At 48.4% G+C, this 25293-nt stretch overlaps 3 protein-coding genes across 3 annotated transcripts; 2 read left to right on the top strand and 1 right to left on the bottom strand.

Moving 5' to 3' along the window:
* Positions 1–11091: 11091 nt before the first annotated feature.
* Positions 11092–16145, top strand: LOC125545724 (zinc finger CCCH domain-containing protein 12-like). The gene is made up of 7 exons (XM_048709752.1): positions 11092–11385; positions 11811–11971; positions 12628–12690; positions 13389–13508; positions 13606–13902; positions 14396–14722; positions 15754–16145. The coding sequence occupies exons 1-7, from the start codon at positions 11235–11237 to the stop codon at positions 15940–15942; spliced, it is 1308 nt and encodes a 435-aa protein (XP_048565709.1). The 5' UTR covers positions 11092–11234; the 3' UTR covers positions 15943–16145.
* A 978-nt stretch (positions 16146–17123) lies between these two features.
* On the top strand, positions 17124–18099 carry LOC125545725. Its single transcript, XM_048709753.1, has 2 exons — positions 17124–17457; positions 17540–18099. The coding sequence occupies exons 1-2, from the start codon at positions 17386–17388 to the stop codon at positions 17825–17827; spliced, it is 360 nt and encodes a 119-aa protein (XP_048565710.1). The 5' UTR covers positions 17124–17385; the 3' UTR covers positions 17828–18099.
* A 3201-nt stretch (positions 18100–21300) lies between these two features.
* Positions 21301–24508, bottom strand: LOC125545723. Its single transcript, XM_048709751.1, has 2 exons — positions 24001–24508; positions 21301–23151 (listed from the first exon to the last, which is right to left on the bottom strand). The coding sequence occupies exons 1-2, from the start codon at positions 24258–24260 to the stop codon at positions 21756–21758; spliced, it is 1656 nt and encodes a 551-aa protein (XP_048565708.1). The 5' UTR covers positions 24261–24508; the 3' UTR covers positions 21301–21755.
* Positions 24509–25293: the final 785 nt, after the last annotated feature.

Here is a 25293-nt window from a genome sequence, read left to right as displayed (position 1 = left end):
CAACAAGAAGGATGATCCGGACTGGAGTGCGGGAGAAGAGGAGCAGAGTGGGGATGAGGAGCTGCAGGATGACGATGGGCATCAGGCTAAGGATGACCTAGCGCTGGTGGTGGCTGACCAAGGGCAGGAGATGGTGGTGGCTGACCAAGGGCAAGAGATGGTGGTGGCTGACCATGGGCAAGAGATGGAGGTGGCTGAGGATGACCTAGCGATGGTCGTGCCTGAAGGTGGCCTCGCGATGGTGGTGGTGCCTGACAATGACCACGCACCGGTGGTGGCGCTGGCGATCCCACAGCTGGGCGACATGACCACGCCAATTGAGGTAGAAGACTACATCCCACTGCCTCCACCGCCTCACCGCTCTTGGCGCATCAGGCTGAGGAAGGAGAAGGAGAAGAACAATGCATGAGAACTGAACTTTGTCAGGTATGTCAGATCTCCAAAATGATATATATATATATATATACTTAGTTACCTATGTTATCTCTAATATGCTTAGTTTCCTATAGGTTAGCTTCATTTTACCTAAGTTGGCTCTAATATGCTAACTTAGAGCTTATATGCTTAGTTTCCTATAGGTTAGCTCCAAAATAACTTATGTTAGCACAAAATGATCAAGTTTACATAATAAGCTTATAGTCTTTTTCTTATTCTTCTTCTTTTCCAAAATGACATAGGTTAGCTTCATTTTACCTAAGTTGGCTCTAATATGCTAACTTAGAGCTTATATGCTTAGTTTCCTATAGGTTAGCTCCAAAATAACTTATGTTAGCACAAAATGATCAAGTTTACATAATAAGCTTATAGTCTTTTTCTTATTCTTCTTCTTTTCCAAAATGACATAGGTTAGCTTCATTTTACCTAAGTTGGCTCTAATATGCTAACTTAGAGCCTATATGCTTAGTTTCTTATAGGTTAGCTCCAAAATAACTTATGTTAGCACAAAATGATCAAGTTTACATAATAAGCTTATAGTCTTCTTCTTATTTCTTTTCCAAAATTCTTCTTATTCTTCTTCTAGTGTTCTTCTTCTTCTAGTATTCTTCTAGTCTTCTTCTTTTTTTTCTTCTAACTTCTTGTTTATCATTTTGCAGATTTGATTTAATTCACGGAAGCTTGCATGGATGGAGTGCTTCTTTTCCATTTGTGTTTTTATTTTGTATCAATGTGAAACTTTTGTGAATTGATGGATAACGGTGTTGGATGAACAATGTGAAACTTTTGTAATATGTAACGATGGAACTATGTGTTGGCTATGTATGTATATATGATGGAACTTGTGTGTTGGCTATGTATGTATATATGATGGAACTTGTGTGTTGGCTATGATTGTTATATGGATGCTTGTTGTATATATATGTGTTGGATATCTCATAGGTGAAATAGTGACATGAGATTAAGAAAAAAAATTAAAAAAATTGTTACTAATGGCGCACTAACGTGTGCTGCACCATTAGTATAGCAGACACTAGTGGCACACTGTGGGCAAAACTAATGGCGCACTGTCTGGTGCGCCATTAGTATACCAGATACTAATGGCGCACCTGTGGTGCGCCAATAGTAAGATATACTAGTGGCGTGCTACTAATGGTGCACTGGTAATGCGCCATTAGTAGGCAAAACCAGTGCGCCATTAGTAGGCCTTTTCCTAGTAGTGCCGAAACTCTCCCGATGGCCGAAAATGCACTTCCTATATATAATTCTTCACCTCCGGACCATTCCGGAACTCCTCGTGACGTCCGGGATCTCACCCGGGACTCCGAACAACTTTCGGGTTACTGCATATTATATCTCTACAACCCTAGCATCACCGAACCTTAAGTGTGTAGAACCGACGGGTTCGGGAGACATGTAGACATGACCGAGATGGCTCTCCGGTCAATAACCAACAGCGGGATCTGGACACCCATGTTGGCTCCCACATGCTCCTCGATGATCTCATCGGATGAACCACGATGTCGAGGATTCAAGCAACCCCGTATACAATTCCCTTTGTCAATCGGTACGTTACTTGCCCGAGATTCGATCGTCGGTATCCCAATACCTCGTTCAATCTCGTTACCGGCAAGTCACTTTACTCGTACCGTAATGCATGATCCTGTGACCAGACACTTGGTCACTTTGAGCTCATTATGATGATGCATTACCGAGTGGGCCCAGAGATACCTCTCCTTTATATGGAGTGACAAATCCTAGTCTTGATCCGTGTCAACCCAAAAGACACTTTCGGAGATACCCGTAGTATACCTTTATAGTCACCCAGTTACGTTGTGACGTTTGGTACACCCAAAGCACTCCTACGGCATCCGGGAGTTATACGATCTCATGGTCTAAGGAAAAGATACTTGACATTGGAAAAACTCTAGCAAACGAACTATACGATCTTGTGCTATGTTTAGGATTGGGTCTTGTCCATCACATCATTCTCCTAATGATGTGATCTCGTTATCAATGACATCCAATGTCCATAGTCAGGAAACCATGACTATCTGTTGATCAACGAGCTAGTCAACTAGAGGCTTACTAGGGACATGTTGGTGTCTATGTATTCACACATGTATTACGATTTCCGGATAACACAATTATAGCATGAATAAAAGACAATTATCATGAACAAGGAAATATAATAATAACCCTTTTATTATTGCCTCTAGGGCATATTTCCAACAGGCCGGCCCTTGCTGGGCGCGCCAGGAGGAGGAGTCCTCCTAGTAGGAGTAGGACTCCCCTTTCCTACTCCTACTAGGAGGGGGAAAGAAAGGACGAGAGGGAGAAGGAAAGGGGGCACCGCCCCCCTTCCCTCGTCCAATTCGGACCAGAGGGGGAGGGGGCGCGCGGCCTGCCCTGGCCGGCCCTATCTCTCTCCACTAAGTCCCATGTGCCCATTACTTCTCCTGGGGGGTTCCGGTAACCCTCCGGTACTCCGGTTTTCTCCTAAATCACCCGGGACACTTGCGGTGTCCGAATATAGTCGTCCAATATATCAATCTTTATGTCTTGACCATTTCGAGACTCCTCATCATGTCCGTGTCACATCCGGGACTCCGAACTACCTTCGGTACATCAAATCACATAAACTCATAATACCGATCGTCACCGAACGTTAAGCGTGCGGACCCTATGGGTTCGAGAACTATGTAGACATGACTGAGACACGTCTCCGGTCAATAACCAATGGCGGAACCTGGATGTTCATATTGGCTCCTACATATTCTACGAAGATCTTTATCGGTCAAACCGTATAACAACATACGTTGTTCCGTTTGTCATCGGTATGTTACTTGCGAGAGATTCGATCATCGGTATCTCAATACCTAGCTCAATCTCGTTACTGGCAAGTCTCTTTACTTGTTCCGTAATCCATCATCCCGCTACTAACTCATTAGTTGCATTGCTTGCAAGGCTTATAGTGATGTGCATTACCGAGAGGGCCCAGAGATACCTCTCCTACAATCGGAGTGACAAATCCTAATCTTGATCTATGCCAACTCAACAAGTACCATCGAAGACACGTGTAGAGCACCTTTACAATCACCCAGTTATGTTGTGACGTTTGGTAGCACGCAAAGTGTTCCTCCGGTAATCGGGAGTTGCATAATCTCATAGTCATAGGAACATGTATAAGTCATGAAGAAAGCAATAGTAGTAAACTAAAACGATCAAGTGCTAAGCTAACGGAATGGGTCGAGTCAATCACATCATTCTCCTAATGATGTGATCCTGTTTATCAAATGACAACTCATGTCTATGGTTAGGAAACATAACCATCTTTGATCAATGAGCTAGTCAAGTAGAGGCATACTAGTGACACTCTGTTTGTCTATGTATTCACACATGTATTATGTTTTCGGTTAATACAATTCTAGCATGAATACTAAACATTTATCATGAAATAAGAAAATAAATAATAACTTTATTATTGCCTCTAGGGCATATTTCCTTCAATTAGTACCTAGAAACTACTGCCCTAATTACCATCTAATTTGATGAACCCTAACTAATTTGATACAATCTAAAATTTGAAGAACCCTAGAAAATTTAGCTAGGCAGAGGTAGGGGAGGGGGAGGAGGAGGCGTGCTCACCTCGGGTGCCTGCGGCAAGGTCGGGGCAGGCGGCGTCGAGGTCGGGGTCGGGGCCTCAGGCGCGCGGCGGAGGGCGGTATCGAGGTCGGGGTCGGGGCGGCGTCGAGGTCGGGGTCGGGGGCGGCGTCGAGGTCGGGGTCGGGGACGGCGTCGAGCGTGTGCGGAGAGCGACGGGAGAGCATGCGGCGGTGGACGGCGATGCAGAGCGGCGACAGCGGAGGAGTAGGGATTTGGGGGAAGTGGCCGTGGGGGAAGAACGAACCGCGCGGTTAAGTCAAAAGTAGCAGTAGCGCGTTCCAGGAAGTGCGCTACGGCTACGTTAGCTATAGCACGTTTCTGAACATGTGCTACTGCTATTCCTTTCTCTTTTTTATTTGCTTTCCATTTAATTTAGTTTTCGTTAGCCGTAGCACCTTTTTTCATAAACGCGCTACTACAAAACAAGTAGCGGTAGTGCTGTTTCTATAAGATTGCTACTACTATGTGTAGCCTATTGGCTTAGCATTGGGAATTTTAGTAGTAGCGCTTTTATGGCTAGACACACTACTGCTATATATGTATCTGTAGCGCAGTTTTCGCCAATGCGCTACTGCTAGTTAGCATTAGCGTGCTTTTTTAACAAGTGCTACTGCTAAAGTTCTGTGTATAAGATTTTCCCTAGTAGTGGATGGTTGAAGTAACATAATATGTTACTATAACATAACACATCCCAAGGCAAACTGAGTCTATATCTTAATAATGATGGCTTGCATGATACCACATATATGTTACTCCCCACTAGAAAGGTAGTAACATAGACTAGTAACATATGCAATGTTACTATTCTAAGTTACTCACCACTATGACTAGCCTAATCATGTCTAGGGTAAATGTGTCGTGGGGCGTGCGGTAACGCCTGCTTTCAATGGTTTGCGTGTTGACCTACAGTTGGATTTGATTGAGGGAACAGATCCAACTGAAACCTCCCCACTGGCTGATCGTGACATGTGGCGTTGTTGTACTGGGTCGTGTCGCTTGTAGACCTGGGCCCTTAGCTGGCCGACTACCGCCTTGTGCCTACTCAGTGCCCCCACCCCCAGAGAGAGAGGGTGAGTTAGATTTAAGGTTGCTGCCAATGCATGGGTACTTAGATGAGGTGCTAAGCACATTAAATAGCTTAGCAACTATATTCCCCAATGCATATGTGCTTAGCTTATGGTTGCTAAAGCTTGCTTCATTTAATGATTTAGCAACTAAAGCTCTTTATGTATTGGTGGGCTCCTTTCCTTTAAATGTTTTGCCTAGGTTCACGCGCTTAGCATTGGTTCTTCCTGGGGTCACCACACACTCATCTCTCTCCTCTTAAATAACTTGCCACATCAGATTTTTTACCTACGTGGAAGGCTTAGCACCTGTACAAGGTGAAGCATTGGGAGGGGCCTAACAGGGTGGTGTCTAACAAAGAATGAGACAAACAATTTACATTCTTTGTTTGCTTCAAAATGTGAGGCATTTCAGTCGATTTTAGAGACGACGCGTGGACCGAGCGCCAAGCCAAGCACGACATGTTCAGCTGAAGGGGCGTTTGTAAAGAGGAGGTGCTAGTTGACGTTGCGCGTGCATCAATTTTCCGACGCCGAAAAACATAACCGAGGAAGGGAAATGTTTGGAGAGATGGACATGACAGCGGTGGTGCGGTGGAAGAAACTGGTTGGAGAGGACCGAATGGCGAGGTTGTGCGGCAATGAAACTAGGCACGAAGGGCGAGAGACATTAACACGGCACAAGGGCGACAGGGGAGGATCGACGGCGGTGGGCGGAATCGCCCTGAGATTGAAATTTTTCGATCAACCAAGAAACAGAAGGCCCGAACACTCGTAGCCACGAACAGAGATATGGCCATATATACACGTGATGGGACACACACACAAAGATACACCCGAAACCACATATGGCGATACATACCCATCAATCATACATACCATTTTCCTCTCTCCTTGGCGGCTGGAACCCTAGCCACCGCCAGGAGAGGCCATTCTTCCAGCGCAGTCCTCCGGCGGCTCCTCTCTGCCGGCGACCTCGGTCGTTAGTGGTGAAGGAGGGGGGAGAGGGGGTCGCCGGATTCACACGTGTGGATCATTTTTACTTCCTCATAGTCTAGGTTTTTAGTCTATTCATCGTCTTGGCTTCGCCCGTGAGGATGACAACGTTGAATAAAGATTCTTTGGATCCTTCCCTGACGAGGTCATCGGTCCTATGGTTGGGGGTGGATATGGAAATCGGTCTATTCAAGCAAGGATGGTGTGGCATGGCGGCGGCATCCTCGTGGTGGACCTGTGTCCTCCGGCTCCGCCGTTGCGGCTGCGTTTGCTCCAGCGTCGGCGCAGAGTTTGGGAGGTAGTCTAGGAGCGGATGCAGATTGTGGTCTGCATCGACGACATCTGAAAGACGAAACATGTGCTCGCTTCGTGGTTCGTGGTTCATGGATGGCTGGTATGATTTCCTCCATCGGCGTCTTAGTTGTGGTGGAGTGCCAGATCTGAAGTTCGATGACGTCTCCGGGGTGTTACCCCCGTCTGCTTCGTTCAACGGCAAGGGCTTCACTTTTGGTGAGCCACCTCGAAGGTCCGCAAAGCTGCATATCAGCGATGGAGCTGCGTCAAGCTCGGGTGAAAAGGTGATCCGTCATTTTTTTTCTTCGATGACTGTTGTAGTGGTGCCGAAGGTAGGTGATTAGCGTTAGTGTCAAGCTCAGAGATATTATGCTATCTTTTCAGTTTCGTCATGTCGGTCCTTACACTTTAATCTTTAGGCCAACTCCACCGCGCGACCCCAAATGGACGTCCGTTTTGTCCGGATTCTGTCCGTTTGGGTAGGGATTTGGGGTCGTGTCCGGGCATGTCCTGGGATGCGGTGGTCGTGCGTCTAGCGCGCGGACACATCTCGGCCGCATCCTGTCCGCGTGCATTTTTCTTTGCAATCCTTAACTTTTTTATCATTCATTTTTGGTACATAACAATACATCATCACATTTTGACTAGTAAAGTAAGGCCAAAGAAAATAAGAACAACAAGGATACATTTTAGAAGATACCCAACTTCCATAACTGCTCCCTTGAGTTGGGTTAGGGCCTTCTCGATGCACTCATTGTTGATATGTGGAGGAGGCTCGATGTTGCACCCTCCTTTCTTCTTCAAGCCAGAAGTCGATGTTGCTTCCTCACACCTAGTCTCATGGCTAGCCTCTAATCTAGCAACAAGTGCACTTGTCTCATCTACAGCCTCTATGCTAGCTAAAAGTGCATGAACATGTACTAAATTTCGCTCTATCAATATATCGATGTACTCTTCTTCGCAATACCAAAACTTGCATCCATTCTACACAATAAAAATTGAAGTTAGCACAACTAGTCTAATCCAAAAGCACAAACCGAAGCTAAAAAGAGCACATACCCCATCGTTTAAGCACTTGATGAACACCCATCCGGGATGTTCCGGCGTTGTAGACACACGGCGCACGACCATCCTTAGGCAGTGGGCGCACTTAATGAGTGGCAACGGTGCGCCGACGAGCTTTTGGGCAAGCACCGAGCCCGGCCGGCCGCCATTCGTGTATCTGCCGGCGGACCACCGACGGTGCAGATCCGAGCGGCTAGAGGAGGAACCACTGCCTGCATGTGGCCTTGCGGCCCTGCCAGGGCCTTCCGGCGAGGTGCCCAGCCAGTCCATGGCGCGGCCCAGCCTCCCATAGCCGGGCGAGCTCAAAACCGACCGAATCCGCCCCAAATCCGGCCGGCGGGTGCGCAAACCAGGTGACCATGGTTGGGTAGCTCGGCGGCGCCAAGGGGAAGGGGCTGGGCGAGACGCGCGTCTGAGCTGCACGGCTGCAATGGCAGCGGCGGCGGCGGCGGCGAGGGAAAGAGTGGGGAAGGGTGGAGTGGGGTGCGGCCGGAGGAAGGGAGGGGGGAGGGGGCGGATAAAAAATGCCCGCCCTGTGCCACCGACGGGCGGGCCAGGGGAGGACACGCGTAGACGGCCAGCACGTCTGCGTGGTGTCCGTTTTACCCCAAAAGCGGCGCAAACTTGGGTCAGGGATGGGTCGAAAGCGGACACAAAACGGACAAAAGTTTGTTTGCTCCCGCGCGCTGGGCCGCTCGATTTATCCCTTTTATCCGAAACAGACAGGGCCGGACAGGATAGGGTCACGCGGTGGAGATGACCTTACGATATGAATGAACACGTGTTATCCTGAAAAAAAAACCACATATTCCGATCGCGCCCACCCCCACCATCTCTACAGAATACGGAATCGGCATGGCATCCCATCAACTAGGCGAGGCCGTAGCGTAGCATAGGCCCCGTCCGTGGTGACCACCACGCACGCACAACACAGCATAACGCAACGCACCGCCGCTGCTGCATCACCCGTGTCCGCCTCGGGAAACCCAGCCCCCCACCACCCCGTCCCTCCACTCCACTGCTCGCTTCAGCGCCAAGCCGGAGGAGGAGGATCCGTCCCCGGCCCCCTAGGCAAGGCCAGAGGCCGGACTCCCAAAGTCGCCGCCCGGACCGAATCGCAGTACGCCGGGAAAACACAGGTGGTCGGTGAGCAGCAGCACAGCAACGGAACGGAACGGAACGAAGCGAAAAAACAAAATAAAAGAAGCGATACGCATCGAACGGGAGACCGCGAAAGCGACGCGACGCGACCGTGGAGGAGCCCCCCGGGAGACAAAAGGCGGGCGAAGAAAGAAAGAAGTATTTTCTGCGAGGGAGAAAAAGGGCCCCCGCGAATGGGAAATGGAGGAAAAGGGGGGCAAAAAACGAAGCGGAAAACGAAAAGGAGAGCAAGGGGGTGGGGGAACGACTGGATGAGGTCACTCCACTCCCGCGGTGGCGCTCCTCTCCTCACAATTCACACCCGAACAAAAAGAAGGAGGGAGGGAGGGAGGGACGCGTAAAAGGAGCGGAGCGTCAGGTCAGGGGAAGGGAGGAAAAAAATGGATGGGGAAAAACACCCGAGGCGGGCGCCCCGGGCACACTGGCACCATGCACAGTGCGGGCGGAATTGTTACGCGCACCACCGCCGCGGATGATGCTCCCCTCCCGTCCACTTGTCGTCAACACGCACACACGCAAGCGCACTCTTTTCCCTTTCCCATTTGATGATTTGCCTACCAAGACTACTAGACCGGGTCTCCGTTTCGGAGAGTGAAATGAAATGAAATTCTAAAAATAGCGTTGCTCTTACCTGCTCCCTCCGTGATCCATCACCCATATCTAGATAAATATCCGTATCGACGGAGGGAATACGACATAGTGTTGGTGTATACAGTTTTATTTTTGTACAACAATTGACATCCACCGTTAATTTTATCATGACTAACTACGAGTGGGGTGGAGATTCATCGTCGTATCGATTTTATCGGACACACTCTACCGTAGTTGTTCGGTCCTAAAAACACAAGGAAGAACAAGGAAAATTATTACAGAGTCGGGACGTCACGAGTCTTTTGATCTCATGACGAGGTTTTACAAAACATTGTTCTTTGAAGGCTCCACGGAAATTGTAAAAGATACAAGATGCATGTAATGAAGAAAAGAGATAATGGAAATAGTAGTCCGGATCAGGCATGCCACTATCAAAACTGAGGTGTAAAAATAGCTATACGTAGCTTTTTTGACCTGTCTCAACGTTTTTGATCGCCTTGCTTCTATTAAAACAGTGCATTTGACTTCTGATCATGAAAGATAGTTGCGGACATCACTTCATCTATACACGCCATAAACGACGAGATATGGCAGCGAAACGTATATCTCATTTAGTGCACTTTTCATTGTCTCATCTCTTTACTTTCTGGCATTTATCGCCTTGCATCCCGCGCCTTCTTTCGGTGCCTCATCTCTGCGCTTTCTGGCATCCATCGCCCTGCGTATCGCGTCCCTCTTTCGGCGCCTCATCTCTTTGCCTTCTGGCATCCATCGCCCGCCATTTCGTGCCCTCTTTCGACGCCTCATCCCTTCACCTACCAGCATCCATCGCCCCGCGTTTCGTGCCCCCCTTTCGGCGCCTCATCCCTTCGCCTTCTGGCATCCATCGCCCCGCGTTTCGCGCCCTCCTTTAGGCACCTCATCTCTCCGCCTTCTGGCATCCATCGCCCTGCGGCCCCCCTTTCGACGCCTCATCTCTTCGCCTTCTGGCATCCATCGCCCCGTGTTTCGCGCCCCCATTTCGGGCCTCATCTCTTCGTCTTTTGGCATTCATCGCCCCGCATCCCGCGCCTCCTTTTCGGTGCCTCATCCCTTCGCTTTCTGGCATCCATCGCCCCACACCCCTTTCGGCGCCTCATCTTTTTTGCATGTTATCCTCTATCTCATCGCAGCCCACGCCACCGGTCACACGCAAATCTCCAGCTCACCATTCTTGTCGACATCCTTCTCGGTTTCTCCGCCAGACGTAACGTTCGCTAGCCCCACACCCTACCTACCCCCTTTTTCTTCAATACCGCCATTGACCATTGCCTTTCCCACCACCGACACCCCCGTCATCTCTATCTACACGCATAAATGACAGACGAAGGATAAAACCCAGCCGAGCGGCGCCGTGTCCGCCACCCCTCGTCAAAGCTCTTTCCATCGGGCATGGTTATAAATACCGGGGTCCGTGGGCAAACTCATCATCAGAAGATTCAAGACATGAAAGTCGGTGAGTAAACTACCTTCCCTCTCCCAGCTGCAAAATTAGAGTGCTCCATCCTTTTCAAGTTGATGAAACCAACACAACATAGTAAAACACACAGTTGCAAAGATGGCCCTGATTTTTCTTTTAGGATTTGGGAAAATTTCACCTGTTTTGCTCTCCCATGCCCTTGCCGTGATCATAATTTTTTAAAGCAAAGCGCTGCAATTTCGCCGGGTAGAAAAAGGGAATAATCGCGCGAGAGCGGGCAGCGCGCGTGCAACGCGCGGGTGCACGTAGCAGGCCGCGCACCGAAAAAGAGAGCGAGAGAAAGGGGGAGAAATAAATACAAGGGGCAGCGGCAGGCAGGGCGCCTCCCCTCTCTCCCTCTGTATCCTGCACACACCGCCACCGATCACTCGCCGGAGCCCCTCCCCCAATGGCCGCCGCCGCCGCCGCGATCGCGTGATGGCCGACCCAGCCGCTCGCCGAAGATGGACGAAGCCGGAAGGGCCTCCGCTCCCGCGGTGGTGACGGTCACGGCCTCCGCCGCCGCCCCCTCGCCTCCTCCTCCCCCGCCCCCCGCCACGGCCACCGCCGCGGCCGCCGACCCGCCATCGCCCGACCCTGACGCTCTCTATGAAGGTTAGGGTTTCCGTGGCTCCTCCCCCCACCACGCCCGAGCGCCCGGGCCGTTTTGGGGAATTGGGGTTATAATCGGAAGCTAAATTCCGCGCCGTAGGTTTAGCTCGGATGCTCGGCTTTACTTTTTTGTCTCCGCAATTTCCTGCGGAATCAGTGGGCGTTCTCACGGTATCCTGCCATGGATCGGGGAGTGGTAACCCCAGCGGATTTTGACGGTGGCTAAAGCTATCGTCTTGCGTACATCCCTGTCGGCGTGGAATTGGGGTTTTTGAGGGTGATTGATCGTGTCAGGCCGCGATGCTGTTACTTTCCATGTTTTGCATGCTGTTACTTGTGGAATGTGGATACTCTGTTGGCGCTTAATAATCAATCTGCAAACTTATTGATCTCGATTTTTATCAGTTTTGTGTGTGTGCGCAATGCAGAGGGAATGTGGCAGCAGATGGCCATGAGCAGCGGCGCCACTATGCAATCTGGGCCATATCCTGTGCGGCCAGGGGAACCGGACTGCACCTACTACCTCAGGACTGGATTGTGCAGGTTCGGCATGAGCTGCAGGTTCAATCACCCTCAGGACAGGAATACGGTAAGGAAACTACCTCTCTCCCAGCTGTTATTTCCATACTGCTTTGTGTCACATGTTCACAATCGTCAGGGTTACGTTTTGTACATTTTCCAATATGTTATATCCTCATGTAGTACATAAGCAGGACTGTAAGATGAATACACAATTAGTACAAGAGAAACATCTTGTGTCGGTTTGTTCCTATTGCACCATGGAGTCAAATGTAGTAATTTTGACCGAATTTAATGCAAATAATTAATGCGCAAAATGCTCAGTAACATGATTCATATGACCACCTTTAGATAGTCAAGTGCTTTCTCATTCGAAGGCACATAAATATCCTAGCATCAGTAAGTATGTTTTGATAAAAAGTTTTTAGCCTGGTGAGGGTCTACTAGTCTATGATTCCCTGTACTTTTCCATTTGCATTGGATAAAGTTTGCTATATGTTACTCATGTGTAATAGTAGATAGAATCCACTTTTCTTTTGGATAATTGTCACCAGTATGCCACTTTCTTTTGGATTATTCATGATTGCCACCGGCGAGCTGGATATCATTCCTGTTCCTTAGAGTCATTACAGTACTAACTGCCAATTTTCTGTGAAACCTCTTTATATACTTATTGTTGTTGCTTCATCTCACATTTTTCTTCTCAACTAACCTGCTTATTGTCAGGCTATTGCCTCTGCCAGAATGAAAGGAGAATATCCTGAGAGGGTGGGACAACCTGAATGTCAGGTAATTATATTTAGGAGCCATTTGTTCTTCCAGAAGCTGTTGTTGTGCCATAGATTTTACTTGGATTCACGCCATGCTGCCTTGATTAACAATATCAGCAGTGTCGTATACTCATGTGTGGCTTGTTTTCTGCTTATGCAATGCGTTGGAGCAATTATTTATCTTGTTAAAAATGCTTAGCGAAAACATGTGGAGAAAAGGGGGTCTTAAATTTGGTTGATGCTTTTATATAGGTCAAGGAAAAAAAGTTGTGGTTCATATGAGGACTTTGTAATTCTCCTAGTGCTTTCTTCAGTGCTTATTTGTAAGGACTGATTGTCATGTGACAACCAAGTCATTCAAGATAACTGTTACAAGAATTTGTAGAAGTACTCGTACATCAAGAAAATAACCGCTAGGTGATTTAGGTTCAGTTTTGTCAGGATGATAACCACAATTTCAGAGTGCCTTTGTAAAAGTACAGGGTATTACTATTTGTTTCCATGGCATGTTTGTAGAGTCTATATCTTGCAATCTACTCCCTCCGTTCCAAATTACTCGTCGCAGAAATGGATGTATCTAGAACTAAAATACATCTAGATACATCCATACCTGCGACAAGTAATTCGGAATGGAGGGAGTACAAGCAGTATAATTTTAGCATTTTGATGCTTTGCTGGAGTGTTGAACTGATAGAATTTCTCAATGTTTTCATGCAGTACTACCTGAAGACTGGAACATGCAAGTTTGGGCCTACGTGCAAATTCCATCACCCTAGAGAAAAGGCTGGAATCGCAGGAATGGTGCAGCTAAACACATTGGGATATCCACTTCGACCGGTTAGTTGTGTACTGTTAGTAGAATAATTTATTTGTCCATCCTTTTATATATTTTTCTGCTTGTTGTACTGAGCTGAAATCTATTTTGCTGCTGTAGAATGAAAGGGAGTGTGCATACTACTTAAAAACGGGACAGTGTAAATATGGGAATACATGTAAATTTAACCATCCAGAAATTTTCAATGCGGTGGCTTCTTCACGTGGTTCCCCTATTTATCCTCCTGTACATAACTCTGGAAGCACTGGTCCACATTCCTATACTGGAACAATGGCAAGCTGGACTTATCCAAGAGGTTCTTTCATTCCAAGCCCTAGATGGCAAAGTCCTTCAAACTATACACCGATGATTGTACCACAGGGTCTTGTTCAAGTACCAAGCTGGAACTCATATCCTGTAAGATCATCTCATTTCATAGTAATGCAGTATAATGAATTTTCTCTTAGTCATGATGTGTTTGTCTGTTCATTTCCTAGACCTACAGAGGGAAAACATAAGAAATACATCAGTCTCAAGTCTCAACTTTTAACTTATCATTTTCCCTTTGTTTGGATTTCTGCAAGTCTAACCTTTGATCCTTGTTTTGTGTCATGGCTCTGTTAATATTGCCTGTCTATACTTGCATTATTTTGCTATTTGAATTACTATTGCCATGTTGATGTTTCCTGAGAGACAAATGTTCAAACTAGGTAATAATGATTTGCTCAAAGAAAAGAATTAAGTTCAGTAACAAATGAGTTTATTCTATATGCATCTTGGAAAGCTCTGTCATGCAGCTTGGTCTATAATCTTACTTGGCTTTAGCTATTTAGCTCTAATTTTGTGAAAGAAAAACATGTTGGAGTCTGTTATTTAGGGTTGATATTTTTTATTTTTCTTATCTTTCAAGGGCCAAATGGTACCTGTTTCATCTCCTGAGAGTCGACTACAGTCTCCAGGGGCTCAACAATACTATGGAACTTCTCGACAAGGTGAAGCCAGTGCAGGAAATCAGGGAATGCAATCATCCTACAGATCCAGTTCGTTTCCTGCACCTCAGTATGCACTGCAGAGAGAGAATGTATTTCCTGAGAGACCTGATCAGCCAGAATGCATATACTACATAAAGACTGGAGATTGTAAATTTGGTGCAGTTTGCAAATTCCATCATCCCCGGGTGCGCTCACAGCCTCCCCCAGACTGTATCTTGAGCCCAATGGGTCTTCCATTACGCCCAGTAAGTACATGGAACCCCTTCACTGTTTTTGCTTATCCTTAACTCATTGTCCATGGTAGTTTTTGCCCATGTTTTGAGCGTTGTACCTCCTTCAGCATCCGTCTGAGAGAGACCCTTGTACTCCCTCCGGTCCTTTTTAGTCTGCATATAAGTTTTGTCCGAAGTCAAAGTATCTCTAGTTTGACCAAACTTGCAGAAAAAGGTAACAACATTCATAATGCTAAATCAACATTGTTAGATTCACTACGAAATGTAGTTCCATAGTATATATATTTGATATTTTAGATGTTGATATTTTTTAATATAAATTTGGTCAAACTTTGTAAAGTTTGACTTGACACAAATCTAATATGCGAAGTAAAAAGGAACGGAGGGAGTACTATTTTAGTTAAGTAGTTGATTTACATTATATTTCTCTGAGTATAGATTTGGGATGAATTGTAGAACCCAAGATGCTTGATAAATTATCATGTTTATTGGTTACACAATTGATTCTGCAATAATATATAGTTCCTGATATTGATGAGCAATTCTACAAACAAGAAATTCAGCATATTTACTGATGCTAAATCCTGCATGTTCGAGGACTATTATTAAACCGTACTTCTCTTGGTTACATAGTGTTTTATCATTAAATTCAGCATTTTATCAACCTGAACATTGTAATAAGATGCCAGTCTGACAGGCAAGTGATAAGTAGACTACCTCTGCTTAGTTATTACTTCCTCCATTCCGAAATAAGTGTCTCAAGCTTAGTAGAGTTAGTACAAAGTTGAGACACTTATTTTGGGACGGAGGGAGTATTTGGTTAACACGCTGTACTTATTTAGCTATTGATGACTGGATCATAGGTAGTTTGAGATTTGCTAGTTCCTCTCAAATTGAAATGGCTGAGGCCTGCTAATTAAGAAAAGGCCTATTATGCTTAGCTAATGATTTTGTTGCAGCTTCTCAAATACTAGTTCATCTTTGCTGTTCCCAGCGCACCTGTTTTTGGATCATGACAAGCCATTTTTGTTTGAGATTTTCAGGGGGAAGAGCTCTGCAAGTTCTACTCTCGCTATGGCATCTGCAAGTTTGGCGTAAACTGCAAGTTCGACCATCCGATGGCGGCTCCGATGGGGGTGTACGCGTACGGCTACTCTGCCTCCGCGTCGCCCAATGCTCCCATGGCTCGGCGTCTCCTGGAGTCCCCCTCCGGGTCTGCGTACGCCTCCTAAGGCAAGGCTCCCTGGCATTTGACCCTACCTTGATTGATCTCGATGATGTATAAAAGCCATCGCGCGCCGTCCTTCCCAGGGCTTGCGCCGCGAATGTTCTCCCCCCTAACTCCCCGGAATCAAGTTCTGTAAAAATCGAGTTTGCTACCAGAGATGTACAGTTGTTATTTTTGTTAATGCGGGTCAGTCAGTCTTTGGATGGATGGATGGAGAAGCCATTTGCTACCGAATGAAATAATGCTTGAATGCAGTGTGAAAAATGTTGGCATTGCTTCATCGATGGTTTCCTGACAGAGGTCGGCCTGCGTTGCATCAACTGTTTTTTTTGAATCTCTTTTCTGCAGGCCACGTTGCATCAACTGTTTTGCGCCCGGCATTTTAGGTGATCTATAAGCTGGGTGCTGGTTGGGTTTTCTTGACCACAGGGCCAAGGGTAGAACGAGGCAAAACTTGGCGCGGAATTCGGTTGTGGCATCGCCATCATGATCTTGTTGCGGAGAAAGTTTTGTGAGGCAACCGGGCGTCCTCCCAACGACCCCGAGTTTAATGTGGGGGGCGATGATGATGATAAGGCGCCGAACATGGTCCAACCACTTTTCTTGTTGCGGGGGTGTCGCATAAATGCCTGCCCCAAATTGTGGTGGCAACCGAATTGCCCTCCATCTCACGATCGTCGCCTCATCCACCTTCTCTCTCTTTGGTAGTAACAGTGCGGAATCGTCCTAACCATAGGGCGTTTCCTCCCAAAGCTGCCGCACAAATTTTATCATTCTTCTTGACACCTGTGATGATGATCTAGACAGTACTACAGTACCACCAAACGGAAGAGGCTTGATTTTTAATTACTGATTGATGATCCGGTGTCCGTCCGTCCAGGTTTGACAACAGTGTCAGTTTGTCCTAGGCTCCTGCAAGATCTCCCTGTAACAAACAGGATTGGAAACAGAATCATGATCTGCCGACGACGCGAGCACCGCCATCCCAATGACCCATCCATCAGCCTCGTCCACATCGAGATCCTAGTCCTAGGCAGGCGGATCAGGAGCAATTATCATAGGCATGGGCATAGGCTGATCTCGAGTGCGCGAGTATGAACGCGCCAAAGCCGATGGGGGGGCGCGGTTTCGACACGGGCCGGCACATCATGTGCGTACTATTATTTACTGCCACTCCTGTTTTCTACCAGCGTCCACTCGGCGCGGCGCCCACCCGGCGGGCGAGGGGGTGACGACGGGCGTGACGGCAGCCAGCCGGTGAGCGAGCGTACCGTAGCCTCTGCCTTTCTACGAGCGAAGACGAGATCTCGCCCTCCGGTTCCATCCCAAGTCGTCCGTCCGTCGTCGGCTACTGCCACTCCCCCCGAAAAGGACCTCACTCCCCACCCCAGCCCTCCCCGCCCGCTGCACAGTCCAAATCCCCGCTCCGGCCGCCGACCGACCGAGGATGCCCGCCTCCATGCCCAAGCTGCTCTTCCTCCTGCTCCTCCTCCTCGCCGCGGCCGCCCACTCCTCGCCGGTAAGCCTTCCTCTTCCTCTTCTCCCGCCCAATTCCGCGAATCTTGGCCCTCACATTGCCTGCCCCCTCTACGCGCGCGCAGGTCGTCCCGGCTGCGTCCGACCAGGCGGAGCAGTCGGCGGTGCGCATGGTGCCGATGGCCCCGGCGGGCGGGGACGGGGCGGGGTTCAGCGGGGTGGTGCTGAACGAGACGCGGCGGCGGCTGGGGAGCTTCCAGCTCTGCGCGCCCTGCACCTGCTGCGGCGGGCCCAGGGGCGTCTGCGTCCTCTCCCCGTGCTGCTACGCCATCAACTGCAACATCCCCAACCGCCCCTTCGGGTTCTGCTCCTTCACGCCCAGGTCCTGCGACTGCCTCCACTGCAACGTCTGAGCTCTGCTTCTGCTCTGCTCTGCTCTCGAGTGTCACGAGGAGGGCAATGTTGAGGGCGATAGTAAGTACTACGTATTTTAGAGTGGTGAGGGTGGGGGAAAAAAGGACATGACAGCATGAGTTCCCCCAGCCCGAATGCTTGCCGATTTGTTATTTGTTTTAGCCCTATAGCCATTTTGCTACCGAATTGTTATTAAGTATATGGTGTAGCTGCTACCTCTCGATGGATGGAATTGGTTGGTTATTAGCAAAGAGTGGGTGATTTGGAGACATTGCTCTGTTTCCTCTCATGGATGCGTGATTCTTCGCGTGCTTTCTACTGATAGATTAGTTAATAGTGCGGAGATTCGGTACCTTTCCTTTGAATGCTGGTATCTCTTGTGCCTCCATCTCTTTCCACTGATTCAGTAAAACTGAACTGCACAGGACATTTAGAAGGCTGTGTTCTTCATAGTTGAACCATTTAGACATGCCTGCAGATATTATTATTTACAGTATTAGTGTGCGTTGTGTTGGATCGATCCACTCTATGCAACTCCTCTTAGCACCTTCTGAAGATTTATTGCTTCACAATTTTGTTACGCAAAGTGTCATGGGTTCAGTACTATGTACATCTGTCACCGTAGCCTTGATTTATTTTGTGGCAATTTTAGAACTGTAGAAGTTGACCTGTTTTTTTTTCTTTCTTTTTGGTAGTTTAACACATTGTCTGCTCCTTTACTAACCTTTAAGGAAGCCTAGTTGGGCTCCAGCTTTTGTGAATTCAGTAGGCAGCATCCTTTATTTAGGCTAAAAAAAGCCTTGCAGCCGTTTTAATGGAACATAAAGTTTTTTTTATCACAAACACTGGTTTTCATTATCAAGCATTCATTCTACTACACACAAGTCAGTTATGTCTAAAGAACACACCATTCAATTAACTTATAGTTTATCTTTTACTAGATTTGTAGCTTCAAACCTGGACAAGTAGCTTCTACTTTTGAACAAATTAAAAGGCAATGCACATGCACATGCATCATACTAGTAGGCAGTACTTGTTTCTAAGTTAACGAAGCACATTCTGTTGTTTAATCCAAATTGTGTTATCAAAAGTTGCGCAGAATGTGTTGCTTTTGATTGTTATCTGTTCAAGGACATTCAGCTGCGTTGCGATGCTATAATCCTACTCCTAAGCATACTGCTCCTAAGGCAAACACTTTATATGATGTTACTCCGAGTTTGCTACATTTACGCATTTTTTTGTGAACACTTCATATGTTGTTATTCTGGGTTTGCTGTCTTTTCATATTTACACAAACAAAAGGTATGGTTAGGGACATGCCAAGGGCCTACTTTACTGCTTGTGCTGTACATAGGTGATGTTGAGTTACACACCAAAAGGTAGCTCACGTGCTAATCTCCCAGTAGTCATCAACAGGCAGCTTTACTTCCCCATCTGGGATTATTGAGTAGGAGTGTATCAACCATCATCAGGCCATCACTTGTTCTCCTTGTTGTGTGTGTCTCCTACTCTCCTGCATGTTCTCTTGTTCTGAAGAGAGTGACTATGATTGATTGACTGTGAAGTGACTTTTGACTACCTAAGGCTGAAAAGGTAGCATGCAAAAGTGATTTTATAGAGGGGAAAAAGTGAGTTTTGTCTTAGATCAGATCTTGAATTCCTCCTTTTTCATCCTTTCTTATGCCTCAATCAAGGTTGAATCCACCATTTTCATATCCTCCAACGCTCAGTGCATTTTTGCTGTTGTTACTTGGCTGCTGTACTGTAACTCAATTGCCAGAAAGGAAAGCTTCATTTTTTGTTGCCGCCTTCAGTTGCATTCTGTTCAGACAGTCAGCTGCTTCGAGATGATTCGCCCTAGGACAAACGCTAACACTGACTAGATGCTGTTAAAAAGCCGTTCCACGCACGGGTTTGCGTCTTTCCACATTTTTTTGTGCTTGTTTTCAGTAGTTTGATGGGGCATTCGAGTTATGCCATGAAAGGTAGGGTTGGGACTTGGGAACATGCCAATAACCCACTTTACAGATTGTGCTGTTCATGAGTGATGATGTTGAGTTGCATCTGCATGCCAAAGATTGCGCCCACGTGCCAATCTATGAGTTTGGCCATCCACACCCTTTGTCGAAAAAATAAACATGCAGCTTTTCTCCCCAATTTTTTCAGTGGTAGAAGTGTATCGACTCGCAAAGTTTTCGTTACATCCATCATCAGACCATCACCTCCGCTTGTTGCGTAGTTGCTGTTCTCCGTGTGAAATGAAATGATAGCAGAGATGTATGGCTGCGCCGGGGCGCATAGTTTCAGAGATGAACGTGGGGAAACCCCTCCCATCCGGCACCCCTGGCTGGAGATGGAGCTGGACACGTATATAAATGATGATCGGTCGGTCGGCCCTGCGAATTATTGGGCGACGTTTATTACGCCAGCCCCATGTTGCTTCCTTGCGGGACGGACAGATAGGGCGCCGACCTCTCCATCTCCATCTCCATGTGCGGCAAGGCATAAGTGATTGCCAGTGGCAAAACCTCATGGCAATGCGGACGCATGTGTTTAGTGCGGTGGATTCGCCACTCAAGTCTTGACTCCGACCCAAGCATTCCAGCATGTTCCGGCCGTCGAAACAGACAAAGATGGTCATGTGCATCTCAGTTGGCATGATCGACCCCCCTTTTCGAGAGACAAAAATTGTTCGAGCCGTCCCGTTAACCATGTGGCTTATTAGCTTCTCTGGCTATAAGTTCAAGGGGACTAATTTCAGTTATTGGATAGACAGACTAGGGGATGCTATGCTGCCTGTCATGATTCATGAACAGAGCATAGGATAGGGCAGCTGCAACGTTTGCCTCCCTTTCGTCTTCACAACTGGAAGCCGCAATCGTCGCCACTCGCCAGCCAGTGGTGCGTGATAAGCCCCATAGCCTCTTTCGGCCAGGCATTTCTCAGCCATGATCCCGGAGAAATCTGTGAACGGAAAGAAAAACACCCAAATGCTATGCGCACACAAGCATGCTCTTTTTTGAGTGCTCGGCTACTTTGGCTGATCCCGAGCGCTGTGAACAGTTGGGTGCTGTTTTTCTTGCCTCATTTGCAATAAAATGGGACAGGGGAAAACTCCTTTTGATCAAAAAAACAAACAAACTCTGTTTTTACACATAGACATGTGCATTGTAATTTTTTCTCAAGAAAGCATGAAAGTTTTGTGTCCCCATGCATTGATAGAAAGCACAAGCATATCATAGCAGCAACGCGAATCAGTTGTGCGGGGAATTCAGCCTGTAAAAAAAATTGGCGCCCGAAAACCTGACAGGAAGCATATTCTTCAGCCTCAGCAAACTGTATTATTCAGACCCGCGGAAGCACCTGCTTCAGACGGGTGAAAGAATCTCACTTGGAAGTTCTTTATGCCACCTGAAGTTCTAATCCATAATTTAGGTAGAAGCAAACAAAAATGATAGGCATCAGTCCCATGTGAAGTAAAGTAAGTACAGAGATACTAGCATATCTTGGGCAAAAGAACTGATAGTCATTCAGTTAAAAGTGGTACAATCAAGAGTCAAGCTAGATTTTCTCACTCAAAACAAAAAAAGAAAAAGAGTCAAGCTAGATGCTACTACATGAGTACATGCCCAGACTGTCTGCACGCGGAAACACATGACATTTCAACAGCTCACACTTGACACCTCCATCCAGGGTATATGGTCCATTATCTTTTCCGTCGAACTTTTCTTTTTCTTTTAACCTTTTATTTGTCCAAGTCATTCTGCACAAGCACACAACTCTAGAGAGAAGAAACACAACAAAGAGATCATCGGCTCGCTGACGAGCTTCCAGGAGAAAACAAGGGAGCAACAGACCTCCAAAATGGCCATGCCGACGCGGCGCCATCAGTTCATTTCCTCCTGTAAAACTAAATGGAGGAAACCTTCAGAACATCCATTTTGGAGAAGATTGGACGATGATCCGACGGGGCTTTGGGGGCTGTTGCAGCTCCATGGAGTTCCTCTTCTTCATGGCCGAGGAGACCGTCGGGCTCAAGTAGTCATGACTCCTCTGCGGCAGGGACGTGCTCTGCGAGTGCGTCTTCCGCATGGGGATCAGCGTGTGCTGCTTCCTCAAGGTCCCGGTTTGAATCATCGACGGTTTCCTCGGAGAGCTCCACCTGCTGTAGTTGACGCAGCTCTGGCTCCTCCCGACGTGCTTCTCCCTGGAGCTCGGAACGTTCGTGCTCTCCATGGTTTCGGCCGAGTACATTGTCTCCTCCTCGCTGCTGAACTGGTCTTGATGTCTGTACCGCGACCGCTCAGCAGGTGACGAGCTGGACTGCCCCTCACTGCTACAATCCTCCATAAGAGCAACCGGAGGATCCCTGGAATCTGCCTCGCCATTGCGGTGCCATATCAGGCCTGCTGGAAAGTGATTCTCTCTGGATGGATTCCTGGGTTTCGCCTTCGACGTGTCCCCATTGTTCTCCTCAGAAAGCATTTGTTTCAAGGGCAGTGGTAGAAAGATGGTCTTGGGAACCTTAGCTGGGAAGTTGATGTCCAAGAGTTGTACTGGTGCAGGATCCTGGCGACCCTGACAAGAACTACCCCTCGGCGATTCGTATATTTCTGGAGTTGAAATCCCCTGCTCATTGTTGGTCCGTAGATCAACCAGAGGATTTGCATCATGAGAAATCCTTGCATTGGCTGAGCTACCTGACCCCTGCTGGTATTTAGGCTTTGAAGTCATCTTTGAAGTAACCGATGCATCATCATTATCGTCATCTGCAGGCTTGAACACATTGCGACGAGTGAAGGAGGAGCTTGAGCGATCGCTTCTGCTGGACATCAGTCTAACAAGAGGTAACTTTGGCTTGGTAACCTCATCCAGGTTGCCCTGCCAATGCTGATACAACCAATCGCAGACCACCGATATGGGGATCCCGAACTGCATTTGCTGATCCTTCTTCGATGAATGTGATGAGGATGAGGATGCTGAAGATGACCTTGCAGTGGGGGAGGAGGCCAGCTTCATGGGGTCACAGATCATGAAAGCTAAGTTCCCCTGGGCGTCGAAACCGGCAGAGCCAGGACACCATGTCACCCCATCTGTCGAGAGCTTTATGAGGTTATCCGTGCCAATCACTACTTTCCCGTCGCCGATCACCAGTTCCTTCTTCCCGGTATGCCCCAGCAGGTAAACAACACTCCCATGATCTAGGCTTGGTTTGCAGCATGTTTTCAGATAGTGAGGTTGCTGAGCCTGCAAAGTCAAGTCATTCTCGGCAGAATCAACACCGACTATCGTAAGGTCAAGAATCGAGCTGGTGATGAAGAATCTGCAAACATGAACATTACAAAAAGAAGAATGTAAGTAGGGATAGAGTTACATGTAAACAACAAAATACTACAGCAAAAAAGCACACATCTTAACAACCAATCATGAAACTCTGTCCAGAAAAACCCTTTGTTTACTGAGCAGCAAAGCTGATCTGACTTGACATTAAAATAATTAACACTATGAACTTTTCATGACTCCAACCTTGCTGCCTTTTATCATCAACCACTTACTACTATTGCTTGCCTGTGACACAACTTTTCTTGAATGTCATGTCCCTAAAGAAAAACCTTTCCAGAGAAGAAAATAAACACATTGGAAACAACTCTAACAACCGTGCAAAATCACATTAATTCTATGTTCTTCCAACTAGTACCGAAAAAGAGAACTTCTATGTTCCTCTCGTCCTTGCTTGGATCCAACCAATGGCACTTGCCCCCACTGTTTGTAGAGCAGCACGAAGTACTTTCCAACTCCACCTTGTGATCACCATGATTACAACAAGATAGTAGCGCATACTCTCAACCACCTGCTAACAGAAACCGCACTAGCGGTTGAATTTGGCTTCTAATCAGCCGCATTACGGGCTAATCATCACCGGCAGCAACAGCTATCCCACCACCACCGAGCAAATCGGCCGCGTGGGCCGGGCCCGCCCAGCTGCTGCTGCCGGAGACGCGGATCTTGGCCTAATCAGTCCGCAATAATCGCCGGGAGAGCCGAACAAATCCACAGGGACGACGCACCCGCAGGCAGAAATGGAATTTAAAATGCAGCGATTTGGTTCAGTGGGGCGGCGGCTAGGCTGGTAGGCTAGCACTAGGAAGTGGGCGGGAGAAGGCGCACGAACCTGTGGGGCACGAGGCGGGCGGCGAGGCGGGCGTGGCCGAGAAGCGCGTCGGCGGCGTCCTCGGCGGCGGCGGCGGAGGGCAGGTTGCCGTGCGTGGTGAGCAGCAGGTTCCGGTGGATCAGGAGGCCCGTGCCGTGGCCGCCGCAGACGGCGGCGAGCGCGGCGGCCTTGGCCGAGAAGATGGCCGCCTTGACCCGCTCGGACCGCCCCCCGCCGCCGGAGCAGAAGCACCACCCCGCCCCCTCCCTCCACACCCCCATCAATGCAGCAGCGTGCACGCTCCCTGCGTACCACCCCCCTCTCTCCCCTCTGATCCCAGCAGTTAAAAGCTCACGGACGGCTCCCCTGCTCCCCGCCGCATTCCCCGGAGGCAAGACAGACGGCGGGCGTCGGTCTCCGCGCCTGCACGCCGCCTTCTTGCTTCTTCCACTGGCTCCTCTGCTTTGTTTTTTCCCTTGGGGATTCCCTTCTCTTCTCTCTCTCGCTCACTCGGCTCGAGACAGGGCAGCAAAGACACCCGGGAAGTGAGGTGGGGTTCGTATTAAAGCTGACCACGCTGCCACCTTCTGCCGCGGGCTCCTCCCCTGGCCCGCCCGCCCCGGCCGACCGGTGGGGCCGTTTACCACTGGCCCCACAGGTAATAGACACGGTGCCACGGGGTAGTTTAGCTTGGGGTAAAGCGTGCGCTGTGGTTTTGGTTCGGGTGGGGAAGAGAGAGAGGATGCGAGGGCTTTGGCTGCGCGCACCGACACGCTTAACTGCCCTTGACATTGGCAGGTGGGGCCAGCGCATCCACGTTCCCGTGTTCGCTCGCCGGTGGGGCCGGCCGTCGGCGAGCGCGCGGCTTTACCACTATTTTTTTAATTAATACATTTTTAAATTAATTTTCAAAAATAATACGTCGAAATTTTATTTTCTATATGGCCTCGTCTCTCCGGAGGACGAGTGGGGCCCGTCGGCCTATAGGAGGACGACAGGTGGCCGGTCCTCCACGTGGCGCCCGACGATTGGCCCGCCCACGTCGCATCGCTCTCCCTCGTCCCGGCATGGGCCGTCGGTGGCTGGGCCCCAGACGACACAGGCCTGTCGTCCAGCCCTAGGACGATCGACCACCTTTTGGACGACAGGGTCCCAGCCCCGCCCGGTCGCCAGCTTCTTCCACCTCCCGCGAGAGCTTATCCCCTTGCCTCCGTTCTTTCTGCCGTTCTTCGTTTATTCTCTTTTCCACCTAAAAAATAACCCATTTGTACACCAAAGTGAGCCATTTTCTTCTCGATTTGCCACGATAGATAC

The sequence above is a fragment of the Triticum urartu genome, chromosome 3, assembly GCF_003073215.2.
Source record: "Triticum urartu cultivar G1812 chromosome 3, Tu2.1, whole genome shotgun sequence".
In the NCBI taxonomy this organism is placed as follows: domain Eukaryota; kingdom Viridiplantae; phylum Streptophyta; class Magnoliopsida; order Poales; family Poaceae; genus Triticum; species Triticum urartu.
The sequence above is the reverse complement of the archived record's forward strand: the minus strand, read 5'-3'. Positions and strand labels throughout refer to the sequence as shown.

What these genes read in the sequence shown, in the direction of transcription:
- LOC125545723 (XM_048709751.1), bottom strand. Translation starts at nt 24,260, where the DNA reads ATGGGGGTGTGGAGGGAGGGGGCGGGGTGGTGCTTCTGCTCCGGCGGC. An exon ending in GCCCGCCTCGTGCCCCACAG is followed by an intron (nt 23,152 to 24,000) that starts GTTCGTGCGCCT and finishes TCATGTTTGCAG; the next exon opens with ATTCTTCATCACCAGCTCGA.
- LOC125545725 (XM_048709753.1), top strand. Translation starts at nt 17,386, where the DNA reads ATGCCCGCCTCCATGCCCAAGCTGCTCTTCCTCCTGCTCCTCCTCCTC. An exon ending in CGGCCGCCCACTCCTCGCCG is followed by an intron (nt 17,458 to 17,539) that starts GTAAGCCTTCCT and finishes ACGCGCGCGCAG; the next exon opens with GTCGTCCCGGCTGCGTCCGA.
- LOC125545724 (XM_048709752.1), top strand. Translation starts at nt 11,235, where the DNA reads ATGGACGAAGCCGGAAGGGCCTCCGCTCCCGCGGTGGTGACGGTCACG. An exon ending in ACCCTCAGGACAGGAATACG is followed by an intron (nt 11,972 to 12,627) that starts GTAAGGAAACTA and finishes GCTTATTGTCAG; the next exon opens with GCTATTGCCTCTGCCAGAAT. An exon ending in TGGGATATCCACTTCGACCG is followed by an intron (nt 13,509 to 13,605) that starts GTTAGTTGTGTA and finishes TTGCTGCTGTAG; the next exon opens with AATGAAAGGGAGTGTGCATA.